Raw genomic sequence first — 23,552 nt, forward strand, 5'->3', positions numbered from 1 at the left:
TGGTATTGTCGCTTATTAGTTATTTTTATGTGATAGGTTTTTTTTTTTTTTTTTTTTTTTTTTTTTGTTTTTTTTTTTTGGGCGAGTTGGGGGATTGTTCTGCTTTACAAGCTTAGCTTGTGGATTTTGTTATTTTTGGTTGATGAATAAACCCTTATTTATTTAAAAAAAAAGAATGTCCCTCTATTTTCTTATAAGCTTTCAACGACCAATTTAGGAATTGAATTATGAGTGGTACTAGTGTTCTGGCTGAACCACTCAAAGTAACGGCAGGATCAATGCACTTGAGGCTCTTGAGCGTTTCACCTTTGCTGTTGAACCTCTTGGCGATTTGCTTGCAGAGCTCTACATAATATGACCTGCAGGAAATTCTGCAGGAAATTTTTCCGGAATTCTGCAGGCTTCAGCAGAAAACGACTGTAACAATTTAAACCCAGTGTTTGACCGCGGTTCAATTCACTCAGAGGAACATCTACACTCTGAAGTGTCTGATTCACCAGGGGAGTTTCAAAACTTCCTCATGTACAGCCCTTTCTATTACACTGGGCTTTACAAACCACTTCTATAGCAAGGTATGTAGTTCTGGTGCTATTCAGAATACTGTGAACATAAACTTCTCGGCTCTGAAACTCCAGATTGAGCACATTGATCTTCTTCAGTAGGAAAAACAGAATATATAGATATGCTTTGCAGAAACGGTATGAGATTTTCATGAAACGATAAATTGGCCTTGCCTTCTCCCGACTAGCCTTATCAGTGCCATCTTTGTTAGTTTGATCACCCAGGAACAGAACCAAGGCACTCGACTGTTCTAAAATCCTGTAAACCACTACTTCAAGAGCCTGCCATCGTCTTGCCTTGATGAGCAGCTTCTTGTGTCTGGCAATTTCGCAAACTCTTTGAACTATTCATACTTCTTGAAAGGTTTCGGATTAACATCGATATGGTTGATCAGGTTTCTGATTAAATCCCCTACGCTTTCAGGAACAAGTTTTGGAGCGTCAGAAGAACAAAGTGCCAAGGAGTGACTAGAACAGTATAAGGTAAACAGATAAGGCAATTAATATTTGAGCTTATAGTAACTCTTTCGGCTTCAAATTTTTGGCAATAAGTAAAAAACTTATTATTTATTACCAAAAATGTCTTTTTCTTCTTAAAACTGCATGCCGTGCAGGAGCCACGTAACAGGTAGCAATGCAAACTTGAAAAAAAAAACTGTATAGAACACTCTCCAGGTAGTATTTTCTAACCTTTCAGGTCATTTTTAAGGATCAAGCACCCCTTGGCTGCTTGAAGCTGCCTATTTGTGGGTATTAATTATTATCATTGATAATTAATTAATATTAATGATTATAATCAGTAGGTTCAATATGACTGGAAACTGCTTTCAGATTGCAAAAAACAGTTGTGTCATGACAACAGAGGACCTGAAAATAAGCGTTTTTTTCAATTGGTACCTGGACTATAGGCTATCTTGATTCCCTTTGTTTGAACCATTTTTTTATGCAGATCACAATAACAGGCCCAGTGTATGTTTTACCTACATTGGGAGGAAACAGCCATTAGGAAAATCAGTCAAAATTTGTTTGGAGGACTCAATAGTTTGCGGTTTCTGTCCACTCATTAGAAAAAACACAAAACACTTCAAGGGTCAGTTTTTCCTTCTCTTTGAGGAATTACCACACCAGTGGGTCCTATACATCCTTTTTTGTTCAATTTTTCACCACTTTTTAGTAAAAACTGACCACGAACCCTTATGCTTTGAACACACCTATCATTGTATTCGAAACTGTCATTAAAAATTAATTACTGACTGCTGAATTGATGACTACCGACTCGGTAAAATTCATTGCAAAATCCCCCAATTCCATCACCAAAAAATTCTGGCTAGTGACGTTCCTGAAGAGAGCCAGCAAGTCACCAAAACAAGGCCTGTTTCTTTTAATGGGGTACTTACCTTTTTCTGTCCCCGGTCAGATGACAATACTATTCGCCAAATTCCTTTTTTATCTTGGAAAGGGGTAACTTTCAGGGATGGATATACTAAAGTATATCCCGGGAAGGTATTTTCAAGTACCTAGCTCCACTCCTTCTCCCAATAGAGGGCAGTGACTTTTGATGACCTTTAAAATCTTTGTGTTATGAAAGTGAAACCCTGCAAAACAGATCTTCTGCTTAAATGAAGTAAAATAAAACTGTTTTCAGCTTCAAAAATTTATTGATCCCGATTTACAGGTTCCAAAGATCTGCCAACAAATTTCCTAAATTCAGAAGAAAAAAAAACATTGATACGTCTTAAAATTCTACTTAAATAATAAGAATTGTATTTTCAAAACTTAAACTAAAGAAAAAGAAACTGATAACTGAAAATTTAATACATAATGTTCTTTTGTAAAAATTTCAATAGGTAGACCTGTCAAGCAGGCGAATATCAAAGACTTAGAAATAGGAAGAGGGCTAATATGGAAGCTTGACAATACCTTTCAATTCAATTCAATTTATTCAAATAAAAATAAAACATAACGGCAATAATAATAAAGATCTTGGAAGCGAACTTGTTAAGGACCATAACAACGTAAAATTAAAAATGAAAAAGAGAAAAAAATGAAGAAGAAGAAGTAAAAAAACAAAAGGGAAAACATGGGTAATTACAGCAAACTGATTAAAATTTTAGAGATTAATTTTTATTATCAAAGTTTGAAACATTGTTATACAGCGAGCGCAAATTTGTGGATAGCTCGATACTGGAGGGTATTATATTCCATTGGAGAATAGGTTTATAAATGTGTGATCGCTGGAAGGAAAAGAAACTTGGCAACTTCGGCCTCTGGGAGGAGACTGGTGGAATATTGGAGGCCAAGTGCCTGCTGAGCTTCATTTTTCTGTAAGGGTTTCGAAATAATACAACCTAACTTTCCTTGCTGTTAATGGCCATGCAGTTAACGAGAAACCACTCCTGTACTCTATTCAGTACGATTTTTGTAGAGGTGACGACGGATGGTAAATTAGGGCTGGTGATTAAAAAGTTGCTATCGTCAAAACAAAGTTCTGGGTGCACTAATTGACCCAGGTCCGTCATCAAATCATTAATATAGAGGAGAAAAAGTATTGGACCAAGAACAGAGCCCTGTGCAGTGGCGTCGTTTGGGGGGTGGGTAATTGCCCCCCCCCCCAATAATTTGGAGAAAAAATATAATTCATTAAGTAACTTTTAAACTGTGCTCGTTTTAGGCTTCAAATTCGCTCTTTATTTCGACCCAATAATTCTTTTAATTAATCCCAGCTTGTTTTGAATGTAAAAAACGCGAAAAATAATGGTCCATTACGCTTCCTCATTAATATTTATGCAAAAATACCACATTTGAAGTCTTATCATCAAGGATATAGGTCATCTACTTCTCATGCAAGCTCAGCGTAACATCAACCAGGCAGAATTTCACTCCTGTTGGCGCGTCTAGACGTCTAGTGCTTGAAATACATTATAGTGAGTAACAAGTTTGACTGTTTTCAATATCTGAATTAGACTACGGTATGTTAATTTTGCGTTTTATGCTAGATTAGGTAATTATTTGATACTTGATATAGGCTATCCCATAGGGAAGTGCCAAAGTAATTCCGGCCTACAGAGGTCAAAGAACCTAAAATCCAGAGTATTGAATGGTGCTACGATTTTGTTGCTATCGAAACTAGTTCCAGTGGTGCGAATCACGGGGGGGGGTATCTGCCTCCTGGATTTCCCCCCATTCCTTGACTTCAAAATAAGTTTTTATTTGGTATTTTCATGGAAAAAAAGAAGAAAAAACTTGCCCCCCTCCTTAATGTTTTTTTGAGTATAGAATTGAGGCGGTTGAGAAGGAAATATGTTAAAACACAATTCATAGACCTGCTTCATAATGTGTAGAATAATTAGAATTGACAGATTTTTACTGCAGCTGCACTATAGTTTACCCACACATCCCCCCCCCTAGTATAAAAAATATAGAACCCAAATTATACGTTTCCCGTGTGTTTTTCCAGCCGTCATTCTTGTTTCAACCCGTGTAATTAAATAAAAAAGATATTAAATATTTAAGATATTAAAGATGAATATTAAATAAAATAAGAAGGGTTTTTTTAGCAAGAGTACACCTTATGGGTGTCATATGGCACTTTATGATTGCCTTATTAAATTGAATTTATAAGAAGATTTGTTTATGAATGAGCTCATAATTAGCCCTCTATGATGTCCATGTGGCTGGCCCGGCTTTTCTATTCCAAAAATGTCACCCGAACTGCACTTTTAGAGTACCCCCCCCCTAACGTAGTCTAAAGTGGCGTAATTTACCTAATTCAGGTAAGTTTGCGTTAATTAAACTTCCTCTTAACGCAAGTTTATCGGATCAACCTTTTTTGCGCCCCACCCCTAAAAAAAATTCTGGATTCGCCCTTGAGTACCATATGATAGTTTATGACAGCTTTATCGAGTCTAAATAAAAAAGATATTAGAATTAGCCATGTTTCAGTGTCCGATAGCAACGAAGAAATAAAGAGGATATATCGCTGCTGCCCATGCAAAAAATTATTATTTGTTTTTGTTCAAAGAGGTGGGTTATAATTTTCCTGTATAAGGTTTCGACAATTGCAATTTAAAGGGTGTACTTTTAGATTTGCCAAGAAGCTATTTTCAAATCACATGCAACTGAATGGTGCGATACACGGGGCTATTGGAATACCGCTTGATTAAACTGTAAGATTTAATATCCGGTAATGCGTGCAGGAGTTGAAGGAAGTGGAAGGGAGATACGCAGTTTAATATTAAAATAAAGTTGGCAAAAAAGACCGATTTTATACAAAATTCACCATCACTCACCCCAAAGCTTGTTTACAGCACTCTACTGTCGTCTCCAGCAACTCATTGCTGACAATTTTAGAAAAAGCTGAACGTAAGCATTTAATTTTAGCTGATACGTGTGCGTTGTTTATTTACGTATTGCATAAGGATTTTGAAATTAACCGAGTAACGTCATTGCTAAATAGTAACTTTTCTTTACCCCCTCTTGAAGATAAATTTACTATTGAAAACCTAGGGAAGAAAGAGGCCATCTTTACTTTTTTAACCGTTTGGTACCCCCTCCCCCTCTACTCCCCATCAAGGTGGAATAGCACATGCATTTGTGGTCCCAGAATTGGGACAGCTGGGCTGCTAGGTATTCAATAAAATTAATAGTTCAGAAAAAGTGCGTTCGAAGGCTCAGCGATGTAAGATGACGAAACTCTTGGTTCCTTCACCAGCTCCGTTAAAAACTAGCTCTGTCCAGCTCTCAACTTTGAAGTGTTTTATAATAGAATAGAAAACATACTTTATGTCAATTTATTTGGTTTTACAGGCTAATAAAACCAAGAAAGGGCGGAGCTCCTTGCTTTCTATTTTTGGTTCAGAACCAACTGTAAAAAAGCAAAGGACTTTGGAACACCAAGAAGAATGTATTGAAAATAACTATGATTCACCGTCTACTTCTTCTTATAGCAACATGAATACAGAAAGTGAATCCATTCTAAACTGTGAAAGCAGCCCTACTTTGACCAAATTAATAAACAAACGAGATCCAGTTAATGATCCAGCCTCAGCTTTGGCTCATGTTTGTGATGGCCCTTTCAACAAAGAGACTTGATTTTCCCTTCAACTAATGGGAGAAAATTCAGAACAGATTGATACAGCACATTCCATTGGTTAGAGTATAGCCCAGGAAATGATAAAGCATATTGTTTTACCTACCGTGAATTTTAATGTTATAGTAAAAAATATAAAGTAGATGATGCTTTTACAGTGAATGGGCTCTCTAATTGGAAAAAAGCCGTCCATGTATTTGAAAGCCATCAGAAGTGTAACTCACACATGGATAATGCTGTTAAACTTATCTCTCTTAGAGAATCGAACAAAACTGGTTCTGTTGCTGAAAAAGTAAACATTAAATACTACAAAGACGTGCAACAAAATTGATTGTGTCTAAAATCCATTTGCCAATCATTGATATTTTGTGCTAGACAAGGTATCGCATTACGAGCTCATGACGAAACAATGGATTCAAAAAACGGAGGAAATTTTTTGGAGCTCATGGAACTTCGCTCTAAGGACAGTGATGTAATTCAACAGCTCTTCGTTGAACGTAAAAAGAATTTTCCATATATTTCACCGACTATCCAGAATGAGTGATTATTTATTATCGGAGATCAAATAACACAACAAATAGTTAAACAAGTAAAAGAAACAAAAATATTCGCTGTTATTGTGGACGAAACTCAAGATATAGCAAAACTTGAGCAAGTTGCAGTGGTCTTGAGATATGTTAATGAAAACTTAGAAGTTCACGAATTGTTTGTTGGTTTCTATCGCACTGAAAAAAACGATGGAAAAGCATTAGCCACACTAATAAAAAATACATTTCTTTCACTAGATATGGACATTAAAAGTTTACGTGGTCAGTGTTACGACGGAGCTTCGAACATGAGAGGGCCTTATAAAGGTGTGGCAGCCAGAATACTTCAGGAGAGCCCAACCGCAATGTATATTCATTGCTGCGCACAAATACTGAATTTATGCATTGTCAGCTGCTGTATTTCAGTGACTTCAATTAGAAATACGTTCTTTGTCCTTCAAAGTATCTATAATTTCTTTGAAAAGTCAACCAAACGCCAAGCAATTTTTGAGAGGATTCAGAAGAGTTCTAAGTCCTTTCATGGGGGAACCACAACTTTAAAGTCACTAAGCGACACCAGATGGACTTGTCGCATTGAAGCAGTGCATGCACTGCTTGACAACTTTGAAGAAACTCTTGCAGCTTTAGAAAACATTTTAGAGACCGACCATGATGCTGAAGGACAAGCCTATGCTTCGAAAAAAAGTATGGAAGATTTTAGCTTTGTCTTTGACCTACTCCTTCAAAGAAGAGTTTTAATGCAATACGACATATTGTCGAAAACGTTACAGTCCAGAAGTGTGACTTATGAAGCGGTAAAAAATGTCAAGATAAGTACTGTTGAAGTATTACAGTCCTTTCGATCAGAAGAGTTTTTTCTCAAATTGTTCAATAACAGGTCAGAATTAGCTAATAAATGTGGTTTTAGAGGTCCTGAATTGCCCCGGAACCGTAAAGTTCCAGTGAAATTAGGTGGGGGCACAATACTTCCATATGAGACAGTGCAAGAGTTTTTCAAAAATACAGTGTTGTGTCCTGTTATTGATGTTTTAACTACAGAAATTGAAAGTAGGCTAGAAGAGAACAGTTTGGACGTTTTGAACAACTAAAGCGTAATGCTTGGTGCAAACAAAATGAACAAAGACGCTGTAAGCTTCGTGTGCGAGTACTATAAGCTCGATTTTGAACGCTGTATGTCTGAGCTACAGTGTTATACGGAGTTGAGGATATGAAAAACAAGAAAATTCTAGAAAAAGTCTCTGTTTTTGCCGAAAAACGCTTGAAATGTGTGTCTCCTCTGATATTTGATTTATTTAAACTGTACTTCACTATTCCTATCAATTCTGCGTCGTGCGAAAGATCTTTTTCTTGCCATCGATGGTTGAAGACGTACTGCCGCAACACCACGGGGCATGAAAGAATATCATTACTTGCACTGTTGGCAATTTAAAGAGAAGTACAAACTGACCATGATAAAGTGATAAAGGAATTTAACATAGAAAAAAACATAGACGACTACAATTTTCGTAACAAGTTAGTGTAATACAGAGCCAACACATTGATTTTCTTATTCCAGGATTAGTGTGTATTGTAGGTTTATTTTATATCTAAATTTGTTTAATTTTGAAGTCTCATATGATTCATGTTACAATATAACACATAGACGACTACAATTCTCGTAACAAGTTAGTGTAATACAGAGCCATCACATTGATTTTTTTATTCCAGGATTAGTGTGTATTGTAGGTTTATTTTATATGTAAATTTGTTTAATTTTGAAGTCTCATATGATTCATGTTACAATATAACATTATATTTGGAATTATATGTAATAAAACTTGGAATTATCCTGTATTTTTGCTTTATGTGGCCCGCTTATTTCAATGCTATTTATTAATATAAAGCAGTGAATCTACAATCAAATCAATTTAATAAAAATTCACAAATAATATCTCAATGAATCACGCATAGTAAAAGTTTAGCACGACAAATTTAATCTCACAGTCAAAATCTGTTCAAAATTGCATGCAACTGAATAGCACAATATACGGGGCTGTTAGGATGGTGCTTGGTTCAACTATAATATTGAGCATCCTATGCTTGGAAGCAAGGTTGGGGAAGTCGAAGGGGATGGGCTTTGCAACATTAGTGATGAAGCCTGTTGAAAAAAGTCCAATGTATATGAAATTCACCTTATTCCATGCAAAAGCTTTTCTAAACTATACTACTGTCACCTGTAGCAACTCATTGATCATAATTTTAGTAAAAGCTTGATCACCATATTACTAAATTTTATGGTTATGTAATGTGTGTTTATTGTTTGTTATGTATTGTATAATATTTTGAATTTAACCTAGTAGCGTCTTTTGTAAATGGTAACTTTTCTTCAGTAGCGCTGGAATAAAATTATTGCCCCCCCCCAATAAAAATGCTTGCGCTACGCCCCTGGCCCTGTGTGACGCCCATTTGACTAGGTAGGGGATGCAAAGTCACCCCACCCAGACTCAAACTCTGTACTCTACCAGAGAGATAATAGCCTAACCATGAAAAGGGAACTTCACAAATCCCTTAGCTGTTGAGTTTAATTAATAAAACACTGTGATCAACCATGTCAAAGGCCTTTAAAATATTCAGAAATAAGCCTTTTTTTAAGGTCAAGCTGGGAACGTATAAACTGTGAGGCGTCGATTAGTGCATGAGCATTTAAAAACTTGGAACGAAAGCCATATTGATGAGGAGAAATCAACGAATCTGAAGGATGAATCCCAAATAAAAAGGGAGAAAGACGTCAGAAGATAATTCCCTCGAGTACTTTAGATATAACTGTGAGAAGCCATGCCTTGTCCCAGCTCGATTTCGGACGCTGTATGTCTGAGCTACAGTGTTTTTACGGAGTTGAGGATATGAAAAACAAGAAAATTCTAGAAAGAGCCTCTGTTTTTGCTGAAAAGCGCTTGAAATGTGTGTCTCCTCTGATATTTGATTTATTTAAACTGTACTTCACTATTCCTATGAATTCTGCGTCGTGTGAAAGATCTTTTTCTTGCCTTCGATGGTTGAAGACATACTGCCGCAACACCACGGGACAAGAAAGATTATCTTCACTTGCACTGTTGGCAATTGAAAGAGAAGTACAGCTTTACCATGATAAAGTGATAAAGGAATTTAACATAGAAAAAAACATAGACGACTAAAATTTTCGTAACAAGTTAGTGTAATACAGAGCCAACACATTGATTTTTTTATTCCAGGATTAGTGTGTATTGTAGGTTTATTTTATATGTAAATTTGTTTAATTTTGAAGTCTCATATGATTCATGTTACAATATAACATTAGATTTGGAATTATATGTAATAAAACTTGGAATTGCCCTGTATTTTTACTTTATGTGGCCCGCTTATTTCAATGCTATTTATTAATATAAAGCAGTGAATCTACAATCAAATCAATTTAATAAAAATTCACAAATAATATCTCAATGAATCAAGCATAGTAAAAGTTTAGCACAACAAATTTAATCTTCAAAATCCGTTCAAAATTGCATGCAACTGAAAAGCACAATACACGGGGCTGTTAGAATAGCGCTTGGTTCAACTATAATATTGAGCATCCTATGCTGGGAAGCAAGGTTGGGGAAGTCGAAGGGGATAGGCTTTGCAACATTAGTGATGAAGCCTGTTGAAAAAAGCCCAATGTATATGAAATTCACCTTATTCCACGCAAAAGCTTTTTTAAACTATACTACTGTCGCCTGTAGCAACTCATTGATCATAATTTTAGTAAAAGCTTGATCACCATAGTACTGAATTTTATGGTTATGTAATGTGTGTTTATTGTTTGTTATGTATTGTGTAATATTGTGAATATAACCTAGTAGCGTCTTTTGTAAATGGTAACTTTTCTTCAGTAGCGCTGGAATAAAATTCTTGCCCCCCCCCAATAAAAATGCTGGCGCTGCGCCCCTGGCCCTGTGTGACGCCCCTTTGACTAGGTAGGGGATGCAAAGTCACCCCGCCCAGACTCACACTCTGTGCTCTACCAGAGAGATAATAGCCTAACCATGAGAAGGGAACTTCACAAATCCCGTAGCTGTTGAGTTTACTTAATAAAAAACTGTGATCAACCATGTCAAAGGCCTTTAAAAAATCCAGAAATAAGCCTTTTTTAAGGTCAAGCTGGGAACGTATAAACTGTGAGGCGTCGATTAGTGCATGAGCATTTAAAAACTTGTAACGGAAGCCATATTGATGAGGAGAAATCAACGAATCTGAAGGATGAATCCCAAATAAAAACGGAGAAAGACGTCGGAAGATAATTCCTTCGAGTATTTTAGATATAACTGTGAGAAGTGAGATTGGACGATAATTCCTTATCTCAGACGGATTGCCATTTTTATGAATAGGAATAATAATGGCTGATTTAAATATGTCTGAGAAGGCTCCATTGGTCATAGACAGGTTTGCTATGTGCACAATGGGTTCACATACATAGGAAGATGCGGTCCTAAGAAGCTCATTACTTATGCCAATAAAGTCAGGTACACTACTATTAGAGAGATATTCAATAACTCCAATCACCTCTTTGTTATCAGTTGGAGAGAAAAACATCGATCTAGAATTCTTGCTACGGTGTACTGACTTGGAAGGGGAACAGAAGTTAGCATTTGGAATAATAGTGAAATTATTATTAAAAGCATCCGGTCCTGAAATTGGGTCAATTAATCTGCCACTGGTGTCCTTAAGGTTCATAGATATAGATCTTGAATTCCTTTTTTTTAATTTCATTTTTTGAATGAAAAAACAAAAGAATTCTCGTCAACACTTATGTCTACGATTATTGAATAAATGCATCTATTATTTATAGGTTTCGAGAATAAGGATTCATAGTCTAACAGCCGGGTGGATTTTAGACTTGATCGGATGTAAAGAGAAATACCACCAGAGGACTTGGTCAATTTTCTTTTGATATGTATAGCTTGAAAGCCAGGGAGGAAGAATTCATTATTATCATCAATTTCTGAAAGACACGTCTCCGTTATTCCGATTACGTCAAAAGGGCAGTAACCGTTAATTAAAATCAAATCTTTAAAATTAGCTTACTTATCTCGTATGCTTCTGATGTTAATGCATATTACATTAAGTTTGGTATCTTCCATTAGCTTAGGTTTCCTATTTTTCACAAAATCAAAAGTGTCAAGATATTCACAGTTAATTTGGGTTAAGGGGCTATCGGCGCTAGCTAAGGGGCTGGTGAGCAAATTATTATGGTCATCGTAATAGTTAAAAATAACATTATTGCACATTGATAAATTCGTGAGAAACGTAAAATCTTGCATAATACACATTTTTCCATTGTGGATATTTATCCATCATGGTCTGAGATTTCATCATTTCCTTGGTTTAAAAATTAGGATTCTTCTGCAGCCGACGCAATATCATTAATGCTAATTTTGGACTGGGATGGAAAGTTTGCCTTTGTTTTCTTAGATTTCTTGCCTTTGATTAGGGCAGTGGCACTGACTACCGTCTCGGGGGTATTGGCTTTGTTAGAGACTGTATTAATTTGATTTGCAGTAGAGTCTACAGGCTTAACTAGCTTCGATCTGGAATCTATATCCTTTTTGATAGAAGATAGTTGAGCTATAGCTGTTTGTAAGATGTCATCACCTAGAAATTTAGTGATAGCTTTCTTCTTGAGAATATTTTTGGTTTCCTCAGGTTCATTGCTAACCTCATTGCGGTGACTGACTATGAGATAAGTTGTAAGCCTTTGCCATTCTTGGCTACTTTTAGATGAGTCTTTTGGAGGGCAGAATGTTGAAGTAAACTTAGGTAAGGGATGGGGAGGTTGACTAGAACCTTGGTTATGAACATTGTTTGCCTTTTTTGGAAATGATAGTGCCTTTGCTTCTTCTACAGCAACTGTTGCTTGGCTTCTACTGGGCCGAGGGGGTTTGGGTTGTCGAGGGATTCTTGCAGCTACAACTGAGTAGGGTAAGTTCATTTTATCTGATGTTCTAAGGATTACAACTCGCTTTTGGTGAGCCGGACAAGATTGTTTTTGAAGGGCTATGTGTTCCTTACGGTTACAATTTCTGCAGAAAAGGTCTGACTCAGGGCAGTCACTAATTGCGCAATTGGCAAGACGGATGAGAATCTTTACAATGTTTGTTGCTGTAGCCATGGGCCAGACAAGTGGAGCATTGTAGGGGCTTATGCTTATAAATCTTGTAAAAAAAAAAGAGACATACCGTACAACAATATTTCTATGTTTAGCTCAACTTTGCAGGAAATGAGTATTGAACGGCTTGGGTGAAGGACTCCTTATTTGTTTAAACTTAGCCTTATTGCAGTTGAAGGATTGATGAGAAGGTCTGAAGAATCTATTAGTTCAGTTTGTATTTCCTCCACTTTTACATTGGTATCAACACCATACAGCACATACCTGTGTAACTTTTCCACATCTTTTTTGTGGCTAAAATTCTCGAGCCATCAAGAATTATTTCTTTGGATTTTGACAGGACATGGTCTGCCGCCTAAGGAGACGTAAAGTAACTGTCAATAGACTCGTCCTGCTTGAAATCAAGTTCAAAATTTACCTTGGCGATCAGAAAGACAGCTTTCCTAATTTGCATTATTCGATCTTTTGAAAAGGGTTGGCCACGGGTTTTCTTAATTGAGACAGTATAATAATTGGGGTAATCGGTAGTATTAGTTTCTGGGACACTTGAAGGGAGGGATTGCACTATCAATGGCAAGCAAGTTTCATCTTTTTCCCTCTTTTTGCCAGGCGTCTCACCTCTTTCATAGAGTTAATTTTGGCTAAGGCCTGAATGCCTGACATTTGGCTTACTGTATTGGACCGACTAGTTGGGAGGAAGGGAATTCTAGGAAAAGTTTTAGAAGTAGGTTGGAATGGCGACTAGCCAAGGGTTAGTGGAAGTATCCTTTTCGGGTGGTAGTCTTAGGGGCTGCTTTTTCTCGAAATTTATTCCGACCCATGAGACACTTCAGATTCACGAATTTACACCAGGTTACAGCACCAGGTGACACTTGAAGGGAGGGATTGCACTATCAATGGCAAGCAAGTTTCATCTTTTTCCCTCTTTTTGCCAGGCGTCTCACCTCTTTCATAGAGTTAATTTCGGCTAAGGCCTGAATGCCTGACATGTGGCTTACTGTATTGGACCGTGTAGTTGGGAGGGGGGAATTCTAGGAAGAGTCTTATAAGTAGGCTGGAATGGCGACTAGCCAAGGGTCAGTGGAAGTATCATTTTCGGGTGGTAGTCTTAGGGGCTGCTTTTTCTCGAAATTTATTCCGACCAACGAGAAACTTCATATTCACGAATTCACACCAGGTTACAGTTTTAAATTCAAGGTCACTTGACAGAAAATAAATGTGACAATTTTGCAATCAGTGACAACACTAATATATTCAATGTTAATTAGGTTTATCACTGGCACAATATCCAAGAGGGTTTGCTGATGGTAATAATCAATTTATATTCAGTTATATAACTAAATTATTCACTATGATAAATAATAAGTTACTTTTTATGAAGTGAGCGTTTCCTCACAATTAAATCGGCTGGATTTTCTCATCAAAAGTCAATTGCACAATCCAACACAGTACAAAAGATAATCCAATTAGGTTCAAAATTTGATCTTTTCAGTTGAGAGACTCAGCTCATACAGAGTATGTTTTTGGCCCTGTATTCATTACTTAGAGTTTCATCTTCCTTACCTAACCCTTTTCTAAGATAGTAAAAAGTAGCTAAACTAGAATTTTACCTAGGTATTTTTTCATGAAATACCAATAAACGGCATTTTTCAAAATAAAGGGGCTAAAAGATTTATAAGGAAAATTACCTCCTCCCCCTCCCTAATTGACACCTGCGACTTAAAAAGAATGCTTTGAAAAGTACTGGATAATTTTTGAATGGTACTGGATAGTCAATTCTTTATTTTACCGAAGACACAACCGAGTTTAATTAATTGTATGGTTTGTTAATTTTCAGGATCTAGGTCAAAGCTAATTTATGTAGTAATAATCATTTTTACAGGATATGGGTCACTTCCTAGAAATAGCTTTATTTCTCTGGCAAGGCTTTTATACCTCTCATCCATTTCGCGCAATTGTCTCCTAGCTCCAGAAAAAAGAGTTGTTTATGGATTTTTTATCTCAACCCTTTTAAAACAATGGTTCCAGGAACCATAGGGTTCCTTAGTAAAGAAGAATTTCCAGTCATCAAAATTGTCGGATTCAAAAGACAGAGCTACCTTTGAAAGTGTTCGTTCAAATCACTGGGATTTTCTATGATCTGATTCTAATAAATTTTTTATCGGTGCATCTTTGACTTTTTCATATTTTTGTCCAGAGGGAAACAGCGTGCATGCTAAATAGGCAGCTCTAGCCCCCTTCGTATGTGTATGCCTATCCAATACTTAATTCATATATAAATTTGACATTACTGAACTATTTTCTGTTTAATATTTTGTTGTCAAATGGTATCACCTTAGTGGCAAGAAAATAGCTGAAAAACACATGAGCATTACGCACTACACGAAACGTATATTTCAGAGAAGAGAAAAATAAAACGCATCCTTTATAGCAATATATACTTGCTTGTGTGCATATTATCTTGTCAAACTTGAGTAAAACCCAGCGCTTGTTACAATACTACTAACAACTCGCCGCAGCACAAAGCCGCCCAAGGCCGACACAGCTACGTACGCTCCTCCTCCATACCAATCTATTCAAAGTCTCCCCCTTTACACTCTCCCAGGAAGTTCCCATTTCCTTTAAATCTTTCTTTATGACATCCTCCCGCCCCTGCTTTTTGTTTAGCCCAAGACGGTTGGCCAAAAAGGACAAACTTCGGGAATCTGTCATCCTTCACCTCCTGCTAGAATGCGTCTCAAAAACGAAGATTTATTTGCTCTTCGTGGAAGAAAGAAAAGAAAAATATTTGATAGATTTGTTTCATTGAGCTTTTTTAGTTTTTTCCAGATACAGAGTAAGTTGAAATATTGGCTTCATAATTCTTCCCAGTGTCACTACCTTTAATAAAACTTTCTTAGAAGAATACAAAAATGGCAATATTCAGAATAGGGTAAAAAACCAGTATCCAATTGAGCAAAATTATGTAAAACTAAAACCCTCACATCTTGTTACCAAAGAGGAATTTAGAAAGATTAGGTATATTAATGAATAGCTAAAAGCCTAAGCTATGCATCAATATGGTTATTATTCAGATTATTTAAGATCAACCACTTGAAACTAGCCTATTAGTTTATTGACTTAACTGCAGGGACCTCTTTTTGGAAATACCAATTATCCTATTTTGATGTATATATCCTTTTAATGTTTCAGTTTTATTCATATATTAACAGAAAGCTGATTTTCTTCTGATTCTAGAAATATATCAGATAACTTTTATTCATATATCAGATAAAGTTATTGCTATATCAGATAACTGATTCTAGCAATAACTTTTATTGCTTGATATTTAGCCTATTCTATAAATCACAAATATTCAAATATAGTTTTTCTTTTCAATTGCTTTTCAAAACAGAGACCACATTTTCAATTTATGCTGACAAATCATGGGTGAAAATTTGATCAAGAAGGCAGGGTTCTTGTCACTGCTTCATGTTATAGGAAAAGGGGGTGGTCCAAAAACCCATTGCTATTTTTCCAGAATGCCAAAGAAAAGTGATCTTTCCCAAAAAGAGGTCTTTTACCCTAGTCTATAGGCCTACAATTTTTCTGTGTCTTATGAAGTAGCCTAAGAGTTGTTTCTGGTAAAATTCTGCTTTAGCTACTTTTGGCTATCTTGGAAAGAGGTTAGGAAAATGAAACTTTCAGGGATAGGTCTACAGGCTAAAGTGGGCTATGTCCCGGGAAGGTATTTTGGGTAAATTTTTTGTTATTCATATTATTGACAGTAAAATTCAGTAAATATTTACCAAATCATATTATTGAGTAACAACTAAAGTGAATAGGCTATACCATTTGATGTATTTTTATGCTGATTATGAATAGCCTATAGGCCTAATAATCATTTCTATTGGAAATGAATTTTAGCCCCCCCCCCACTATGTATGCCAATTCAGGGTATATATTTCAGTCAATATATACCAAATCATATTATTGAGTTAGGACTAAAGTGAATACACCATTCGATTCCTTTTTTTATGCTGATTACGAATATAATAAGCATTTCTATTGGAAATGAATTTCAGCCCCCCCACCCATCCCTATATATGCCAATTCCGGGTTAGGTTAGGTTGGGTTAGGTATAGCCTATATAGGGGGAGGGGCTGAAATTCATTTCCAATAGAAATGCTTATTATATTTGTAATCAGCATAAAAAAAGGCATTGAATGGTGTATTCACTTTATTTGAAACTAAATAATATGATTTGGTATATATTGACCTATATTTCTACATTAGGGGGGGTGGGGGCAAATTTTATTTCTGATGTAAATGGGAGGTAAGTTTAAACTTTACCCCCCCCCCAATGTAGAAATATATACCCTGAACTGGTATATTTAGGGGGGGCTAAAATTTATTTCAAATAGAAATAATTATTATATTCATAATCAGCATAAAAAAAGGTGTCAAGTGGTATAGGCCTATTCACTTTAGTTGTTACTCAATAATATGATTTGGTAAATATTTACCTAAAATTCTACTTCAGCTACTTTTGGCTATCTTAGAAAGTGGTTAGGTTAGAAAAATGAATCTTCCAGGGATGGGTCTACAGGCTAAAGTATGTCCCGGGAACATATTTTGAAGTACCTACCTCCACTCCTTCTCCTTCTAGAAGGTCCTGAAATTTCCCTACATGACAGGTCTATACCTATTGAAAGTTTGACAAAACAACATTTTACCTTAATTTTCAGTTTTCAGATTCTTTTTCTCTGGCTTTAGTTCTCAAGATGCAATTCCTGTTATTTGAGTAGGCTAGAATTTCAAGCAATATCAATGTTTTTTTTTCGAAATTTGGTAAATAGTTTTGTATATTTTTAGGAATTCATAAGTTAGGACTGAGCAAAGTTGTGAAACTGAAAACAATTTTGTTGGGCTTCCTTTCAGCAGTGGATTTATTGTGCAAGTTTCATTTTTATAATACACATTTTTAAAGGTCATCAAAGGTCAGGACCCTTTAGAAGGAGCAGGAGTGGAGGTAGGTACTTCAAAATACCTTCCCAGGACATACTTTAGCCTGTAGACCCATCCCTGAAAGTTTCATTTTCCTAACATGAGCCCTTTCCAAGATAGTCAAAAGTAGCTAAAGTAGAATTTTACCGTGTTTCCTTCTGAGGTGGGTAAACCATTAGCCTAAGTTAGTATCAGATAATCCAATGTTTATGCACTCCTTAGATAGGCTAGACCACAGAAGATACTTTTTTTGGAAATTGTGCCCAGCCCTAGTGTATCCACTGAAATTGCATTAATTTCATCCTTAAATTCAACTTAAAGCAATTAGCATACTCTCTAGGTGAATATAATGTAACAGCTTAAATTAAGCTAGACTTGAAGCAGTTATTGGTAGGTTACACAAATGTTTAAGACTCCTTCAATTCCTTCAGTAGGTCTAGGGTATTTTGTGAGCTGTTTGTATTCACTGTTTTTTATGAAGTGTTGTCTGTTAAAGGTTTATTAATAGACAGAAACCATATAAGATAAAATTCTAGTTCCCTGTCTTCTCACTAGACTGTCTTGAAAATTAGCCTAGTTACTTACTCAAGACAAGACATAGGCTATTCAGACCAACTCAGCAAAAAGAAGCTGCTGGACCCAATGGTTCCATTAAGTTCTGTCTTCTGTGACTGACCAAAGAAACTCCAGCAATATATACTTGCTTGTGTGCATATTATCTTGTCAAACTTGAGTTTTTGGGCTATTTAACTTGTGATACTAGAAAAATTTGCTAATAAAGCAAAAGAATCACTAAATTTTTATAAACCACTTAAACTTGCTAAGAAAAAAGCAAATTGTCATTATTTTTTACTAGACAATTAAAAATGACTAGACAAATAAACTAGCCTAATAATAGTGAAAATACAATAGGAGTGAAAACCCAGTGCTTGTTAGAATGCTACTACTAGCACCTCACCACAGCACAAAGCCACCAATGGCCAACACAGCTACATATGCTACTCCTCCATACCAATCTATTCAAAGTCTCCCACTTTACACCCTCCCAGGAAGTTCCCATTTCCTTTAAATCTTTCTTTATGGTATACTCCCACCCCTGCTTTCTGTTTAACCCTAGATAGTTGGCCAAAAGGATTGGCTTTATGGTTGCCCATATGCTGAATTCCAGAGGGTGGGGGGCAAACCTTGTCTAATTGGCACTTTTAATGCTATATAATAGAAGTCTCAGAACAAAAATATAATAATAAGGCAGCATCATTCAGCCAGGGGGGGCAGGTGCCCCCTGTTATGGGTGCCTATGAGTGGCTTCATTATTGTTTCCACTGTCACTACCTCTAATAAAACTTTCTTAGAAGAATACAAAAATGGGAATGTCCAGAATAGTCTATATGTTAAATAGGCCTACAATTTTTTTACATCTTATGAAGTAAGAATTGTTTCTGAAAGTGTCTCCTTCTGAGGTAGGTAAACCATTAAATTAGTACCAAATAATTCAATGTTTATGCACTCCTTAGATAGGCTAGGCTAGACTTGAAGCCATTATTGGTGGGTTACACAAATGTTTAAGATTCCTTCAATTCCTTCTGTAGGTATAGGGTATTTTGTGAGCTGTAGTTTATGCACTGTTTTTATGAACTGTTGTCTCTTAAAATTATGGACAGAATCCATATAAGTTAAAATTCTAGTTCACTGTCTTCTTGCTAGGCTGTCTTGAAAATTAGCCTAGCTACTTACTTAAGACAAGACACAGGCTATTCAGACCAACTCAGCACAAAGGAGCTGCTAGACCCAATGCTTCCATTGGGTCCTGTCTTCTGTGAGTGGTCAAAGAAACTCCAGCCATGCCTTGTCCCACTTGTGACCATGCTTTTGGAATCCCCCAAGTGGATTGACATCCTTTCTGACAACATTATGCCAAGATTTGACCTGGCCACCTGGGTTTTTCTTACATGAGGAAGCAGGGGCTCCTAGTAGTACCTGTCATGTCAGGGTCTCTTCTGGGTGCCTCATTATGTGACTTAGCCACTTGAGATGTCTTTTCTTGATCATGGTGGAAACATCATACTTTTGTCTATATGTATTCATCAGCTCTTGCGTGCTGATTCTTTGGACCAGCTGTATGTTGCTAATAGCTGATAGATATTTTTGGTCAAAAGTGTCAAGCTGATTGACAAAATTGAATACATACATGCTGAGTAGATCCTGAGCTTCATCACAAGTTTGATTTCCCTTCTAGTCCAAAGTCATTTGCAGAGGTGGTCAAAGACAGACCAAGCTTTGCTAATCCTGCCTTGAATCTCACTAGTGGCTCCACCTTTAGCATTTATTGATGACCCTAGGTATTTGAACTCTTCCACCTTCTCAATAGGTTCTCCCATGATCAGGAGCCTTGTTTGTTGGTGGCAGTTGCCCCCCCCCCCAATAATGTGGAGAAAAAAATATTATACAGTCCATGCCCTTTGAGTATCCAGATATGTACCCCTCCTGCCCCCCCCCCCCCCAAAAAAAAAAAATGCTAGAGATTTGCCCCTGCCCATGATGTATATAGAAGTGTTCTCTTTGGTTGAAAGATACTTTGTTTAAGGGATACTGATTGGAGTCATGTCTCACTAGCCATCTTTGCTACTCTTTCTTTCATATTTTGTGCTTTCTGAGTGGAGTCTGCAAGTAGATTACCATTTTCAATCTCAGTAATTTTTTCTTTTGCTGAAAAGGCAACACCATCATCTTCTTTCAATGCATTTTGCATGAACCAATCTATAATATAGTTGAAAGGAATTGGCAATGCTGGACATCCTTAAAGGATGCCATATGCTATCACAAATAGTTCCATTAGCTGACCATATATTGGTACATTACTCAGGGTATTCTCATAGTATGCTCTTAGCAGATAGACTATTTTTGTTGGAACACCATCTTCAAGCATGATTTGTCACAAGGGTCTTAATATTAAGTCAAATGCAGCAATGAAGTCAAGAAAGACAGCAAAGGTATCCAATCCATGAATGAAATGTTAGTGAAGAAGAAGTTGCAGGGTAAAGATATGATTTACACACCCCATTCCAGGGCAGAAACCTGCCTGGTTCTTCCTTGCCTGTTCCTCTCACTCCTTTCTAAAGCAGATCACTAAAACTATTGCAAAAATCTTCCCAGCTATGTCTATTAGTGGGACTCCCTGGTAATTTTTACAGTCTCCTTCATCTCATTTCTTGAATATAGGGATCATAGTTGCACTTTGCCAGTTTTGGGAAACATATGCAGTGTCCCAGACTGCCAAGTAGGTTTGTTAGGGCTTCAAAGAAGCTCCAGACTTGCTTTGTATATTTCTGTTGGTAGGGAGTCCTCACCCAGGGCTTTATGTTTTTGAAAGACTTCATGGCATTTCTGACTTCCATTGAAGGTAGAGATACATTGCAAAAATACTGATCCACAAGTGATGGAGCTGCTGGTTGTATATTTTGGCTGTCAAATGCATGGAGGAAGTTTGTGGTGTAGCCTGGCCTCTCCTGTTTAACTTATCCTTGAAGTGTTCTTTCCATCAGTTCATTCTTTCTAGTCATCCTGTGAGGATAGTCCTATCTGATCTTTTCACATTTTCTGTGGTGGTATTCCTTTTCTTTTTCAAGTTCAGCTATCCAAGGATCCTATATTGTTTATGGGTCTCATTTCTAGCTGCGTCTCTTCTAGGCCTGTGGCCAGCTTTGACCAGTAGGCATTTTCATCTCTTCTTACCAGCTCATCAGCCACAAGCACGTTTGGCTGAACTTCCATTCTTAAACAATACATGGCCAGGAATACATGTCTATGCATGAAAGTCTTGCTGGAATTACATTTGAATACTGCTTAATGCAAGGCAAGTATATAGTTTAGGACTATATCTGGCCCCATTAGAGGGAATAGGACACACTGTCTCAATATTTACAATTATATTTGGAAATAAGGTTGATTAGGGAATCAGAAAGCATTGCTAATTTTATATTATAGTGTTTCCTTTAGAAGAGCTCATAGACTAGAATTTTAGACCAGAAATAACCCCAGGCTGTAAATAAACTGCCCTTTTTTTAAGATTTGCTTTATTTGGTATTATGGACCAAATTTTTATGAAAAATAAGCACAAAAGCTAATGGAAAACCCACAAAATCTAAAGACTCTGTATATCCTAGGGCCATATCTGGCCTCATTAGGGGAGGGGGCTCAGATGCAATTATGATCACAGCAATTAATATAATTGAACAACCTTTGAATGAAGAACCTAGTATTATCTAAACCTTAAGGAGAAGGGCACATTTGAAGGAAACATTAAAAAAGAATTACAGCTAAACTTAGAGTGTTTTTTATTATTTATTTATTTTTATTTATTTTTTATTTATTACTTAGTTATGTAAGATGTGAGCACACCAATAAATGCATCGTTTTATGCTCTTTGCAAATATAACCTACTAATTTCTTCTATTGTGGATTTATTTTGAACCCTTAAAGGGTCCTGTAAAGTGACTCCATTCCTTATTATTGACCAGAAAAAAATTATTACCAAAAGTCATTAAATTAAAATGTATTGTTAATGATACATTAAAATGTACCTTTCATAAACATGGACAGTAGGTTTGTAATCTTAGACATGATGAAGATAGTCAAGACTGGGCTAGTTAGGATTGGCTGACTGCAAACTAGGAAAAGTTTTCTCATATGTTTAAACTTGAACAAAACTTACCCTTATGACCCTTATGACCTTGTCTTGTATTGAATGTATCTATGATAGAATCTGTCTATGAGTTAGATGCCTTGATCTAAATTTAAGATTCCATGTCAAAGACTGGGTAACATTTTTCAAATTTAGGTACACTTAAATTACCTAAAATTGCATTGTGCTAACCCACAAACAAATCAAATTAATACAAAATCAAAACTAATATTTCAATAAATCATGTAAATTAAAAGTTTACCACAACAAATTAAATCTTACAGAGTCAATATCCATTCAAATTACAAGCAAATGAATAGCACAATATCTTGAGCTAGGGCAAAGGTACTGATGATTTTACAGTGCAATTTTGGAACCCCTGTCAGAATTTTCCTTCAAAATGGATTAACTCTGCTTAGCTGTGACTTGGAGTGCCATCTCTTGAAGTCGTTTTTGTATTTCAATGATAGGAAATGTTGACACAATATCCAGTACACCCAGATAAGAAAAGAACATTTAATTCAGTCAGTTTTCTGTTTTTGACAAGAAAGGAGCTTCTGACAATTTTTTATGGATGTAATGTTCAAACTGTGGTCACTTGGCTATTTATTTCAAAAAAAAAGTTGGGATTAGCACCAATGCATCAAGATACATCTGATTTTATCTGAATTCTAGTCACATTAGCTTTTTCTTGATAAAATTAAATTAGAAAGGCAACAAATTTTACATTGTCAAAACTAGGCCTAAGTGTCAACAATTCTTGTTTAATGTAGTGGATTACCAGGCACACTAAAAATGTTCCTTCAGTCAAATTCAAATGTAAACAATAGTTTCTATGAATTGATTTATTTCTCTTCTAAATACCTCGAACTAACCTTGTAGAAATTTTTGGCAGACAGCGACAGGTCCTGTCAAAATATAGGTGGCTCTGTCCAAATTTCACTAAACGTTTAAAACAAATGAGAAATAATAGGTGTTAAAATTCTAGGGTTCACTGACAAAAATAAAGCTGTCGAATTTAAGGGTGTCCCCTACTACCAAAAATTGCTGATGTTCACATGGAAGTCATTTTTCCCTTTCCGTAGCACTTATCCATGAAGCTAAAAAAAAATGAAATTTGGAAAATTTTATTTTCTGGGGGGGGGGGGGGTAAACGCCAAAAACCATGTCATAGAAATATCAGAAGTGACCCCCCCCCTCAAAAAAAAAATCCTAAGCTGTGTTTTGGATAAACCTAAGAATCTTCATATGAAAATAAAATCCATTAAATCAAATATAATGACAATAAACTTCTCAAATTTCTTGAAATTCACTCCTGTTTTTCTAGACCTTGTTTCCTAGTGAAACAATTTTGCTATACTAAATTTGTTATACTAAATACTATTTGTATTTAATACTGTATATTAAAAATTTGTAAACCAATTTTTTTATACCAAATGCTATATATTTGAAACAATTTTGTTAATTTTATTACTTCTACTTTTGAATAGTGTTTTATACTTTTACACATTAAATGAAGTTGAAAAAA

At 36.0% G+C, this 23,552-nt stretch overlaps 2 protein-coding genes across 3 annotated transcripts in view; both read left to right on the plus strand.

Annotated features, from left to right (window-relative positions):
- Positions 1-6,436: 6,436 nt before the first annotated feature.
- Positions 6,437-7,285, plus strand: LOC148954687 (zinc finger MYM-type protein 1-like). Its single transcript, XM_089086459.1, has one exon. The coding sequence runs from the start codon at positions 6,437-6,439 to the stop codon at positions 7,283-7,285; it is 849 nt and encodes a 282-aa protein (XP_088942585.1).
- Positions 7,286-15,114: 7,829 nt separating this feature from the next.
- Ubc10 (ubiquitin conjugating enzyme 10) overlaps positions 15,115-23,552 on the plus strand; it is a 29,150-nt gene continuing 20,712 nt past the window's right edge. The window contains exon 1 of one of the 2 annotated variants that reach the window (XM_089087201.1): positions 15,115-15,193. The gene's annotated coding sequence lies outside the window, so the exon portion shown is untranslated. Of the gene's footprint in view, positions 15,194-15,356; positions 15,376-23,552 lie in introns of those variants that run through there. The other variant, XM_089087202.1, reaches the window with a different exon arrangement.

Source organism: Artemia sp. Qi Xiang Cuo, chromosome 3 (assembly GCF_049724085.1).
Source record: "Artemia sp. Qi Xiang Cuo chromosome 3, ASM4972408v1, whole genome shotgun sequence".
In the NCBI taxonomy this organism is placed as follows: domain Eukaryota; kingdom Metazoa; phylum Arthropoda; class Branchiopoda; order Anostraca; family Artemiidae; genus Artemia; species Artemia sp. Qi Xiang Cuo.

Excerpts from the sequence above, each read along its gene's own strand:
- LOC148954687 (XM_089086459.1), top strand. The coding sequence starts at position 6,437 with ATGGACATTAAAAGTTTACGTGGTCAGTGTTACGACGGAGCTTCGAAC.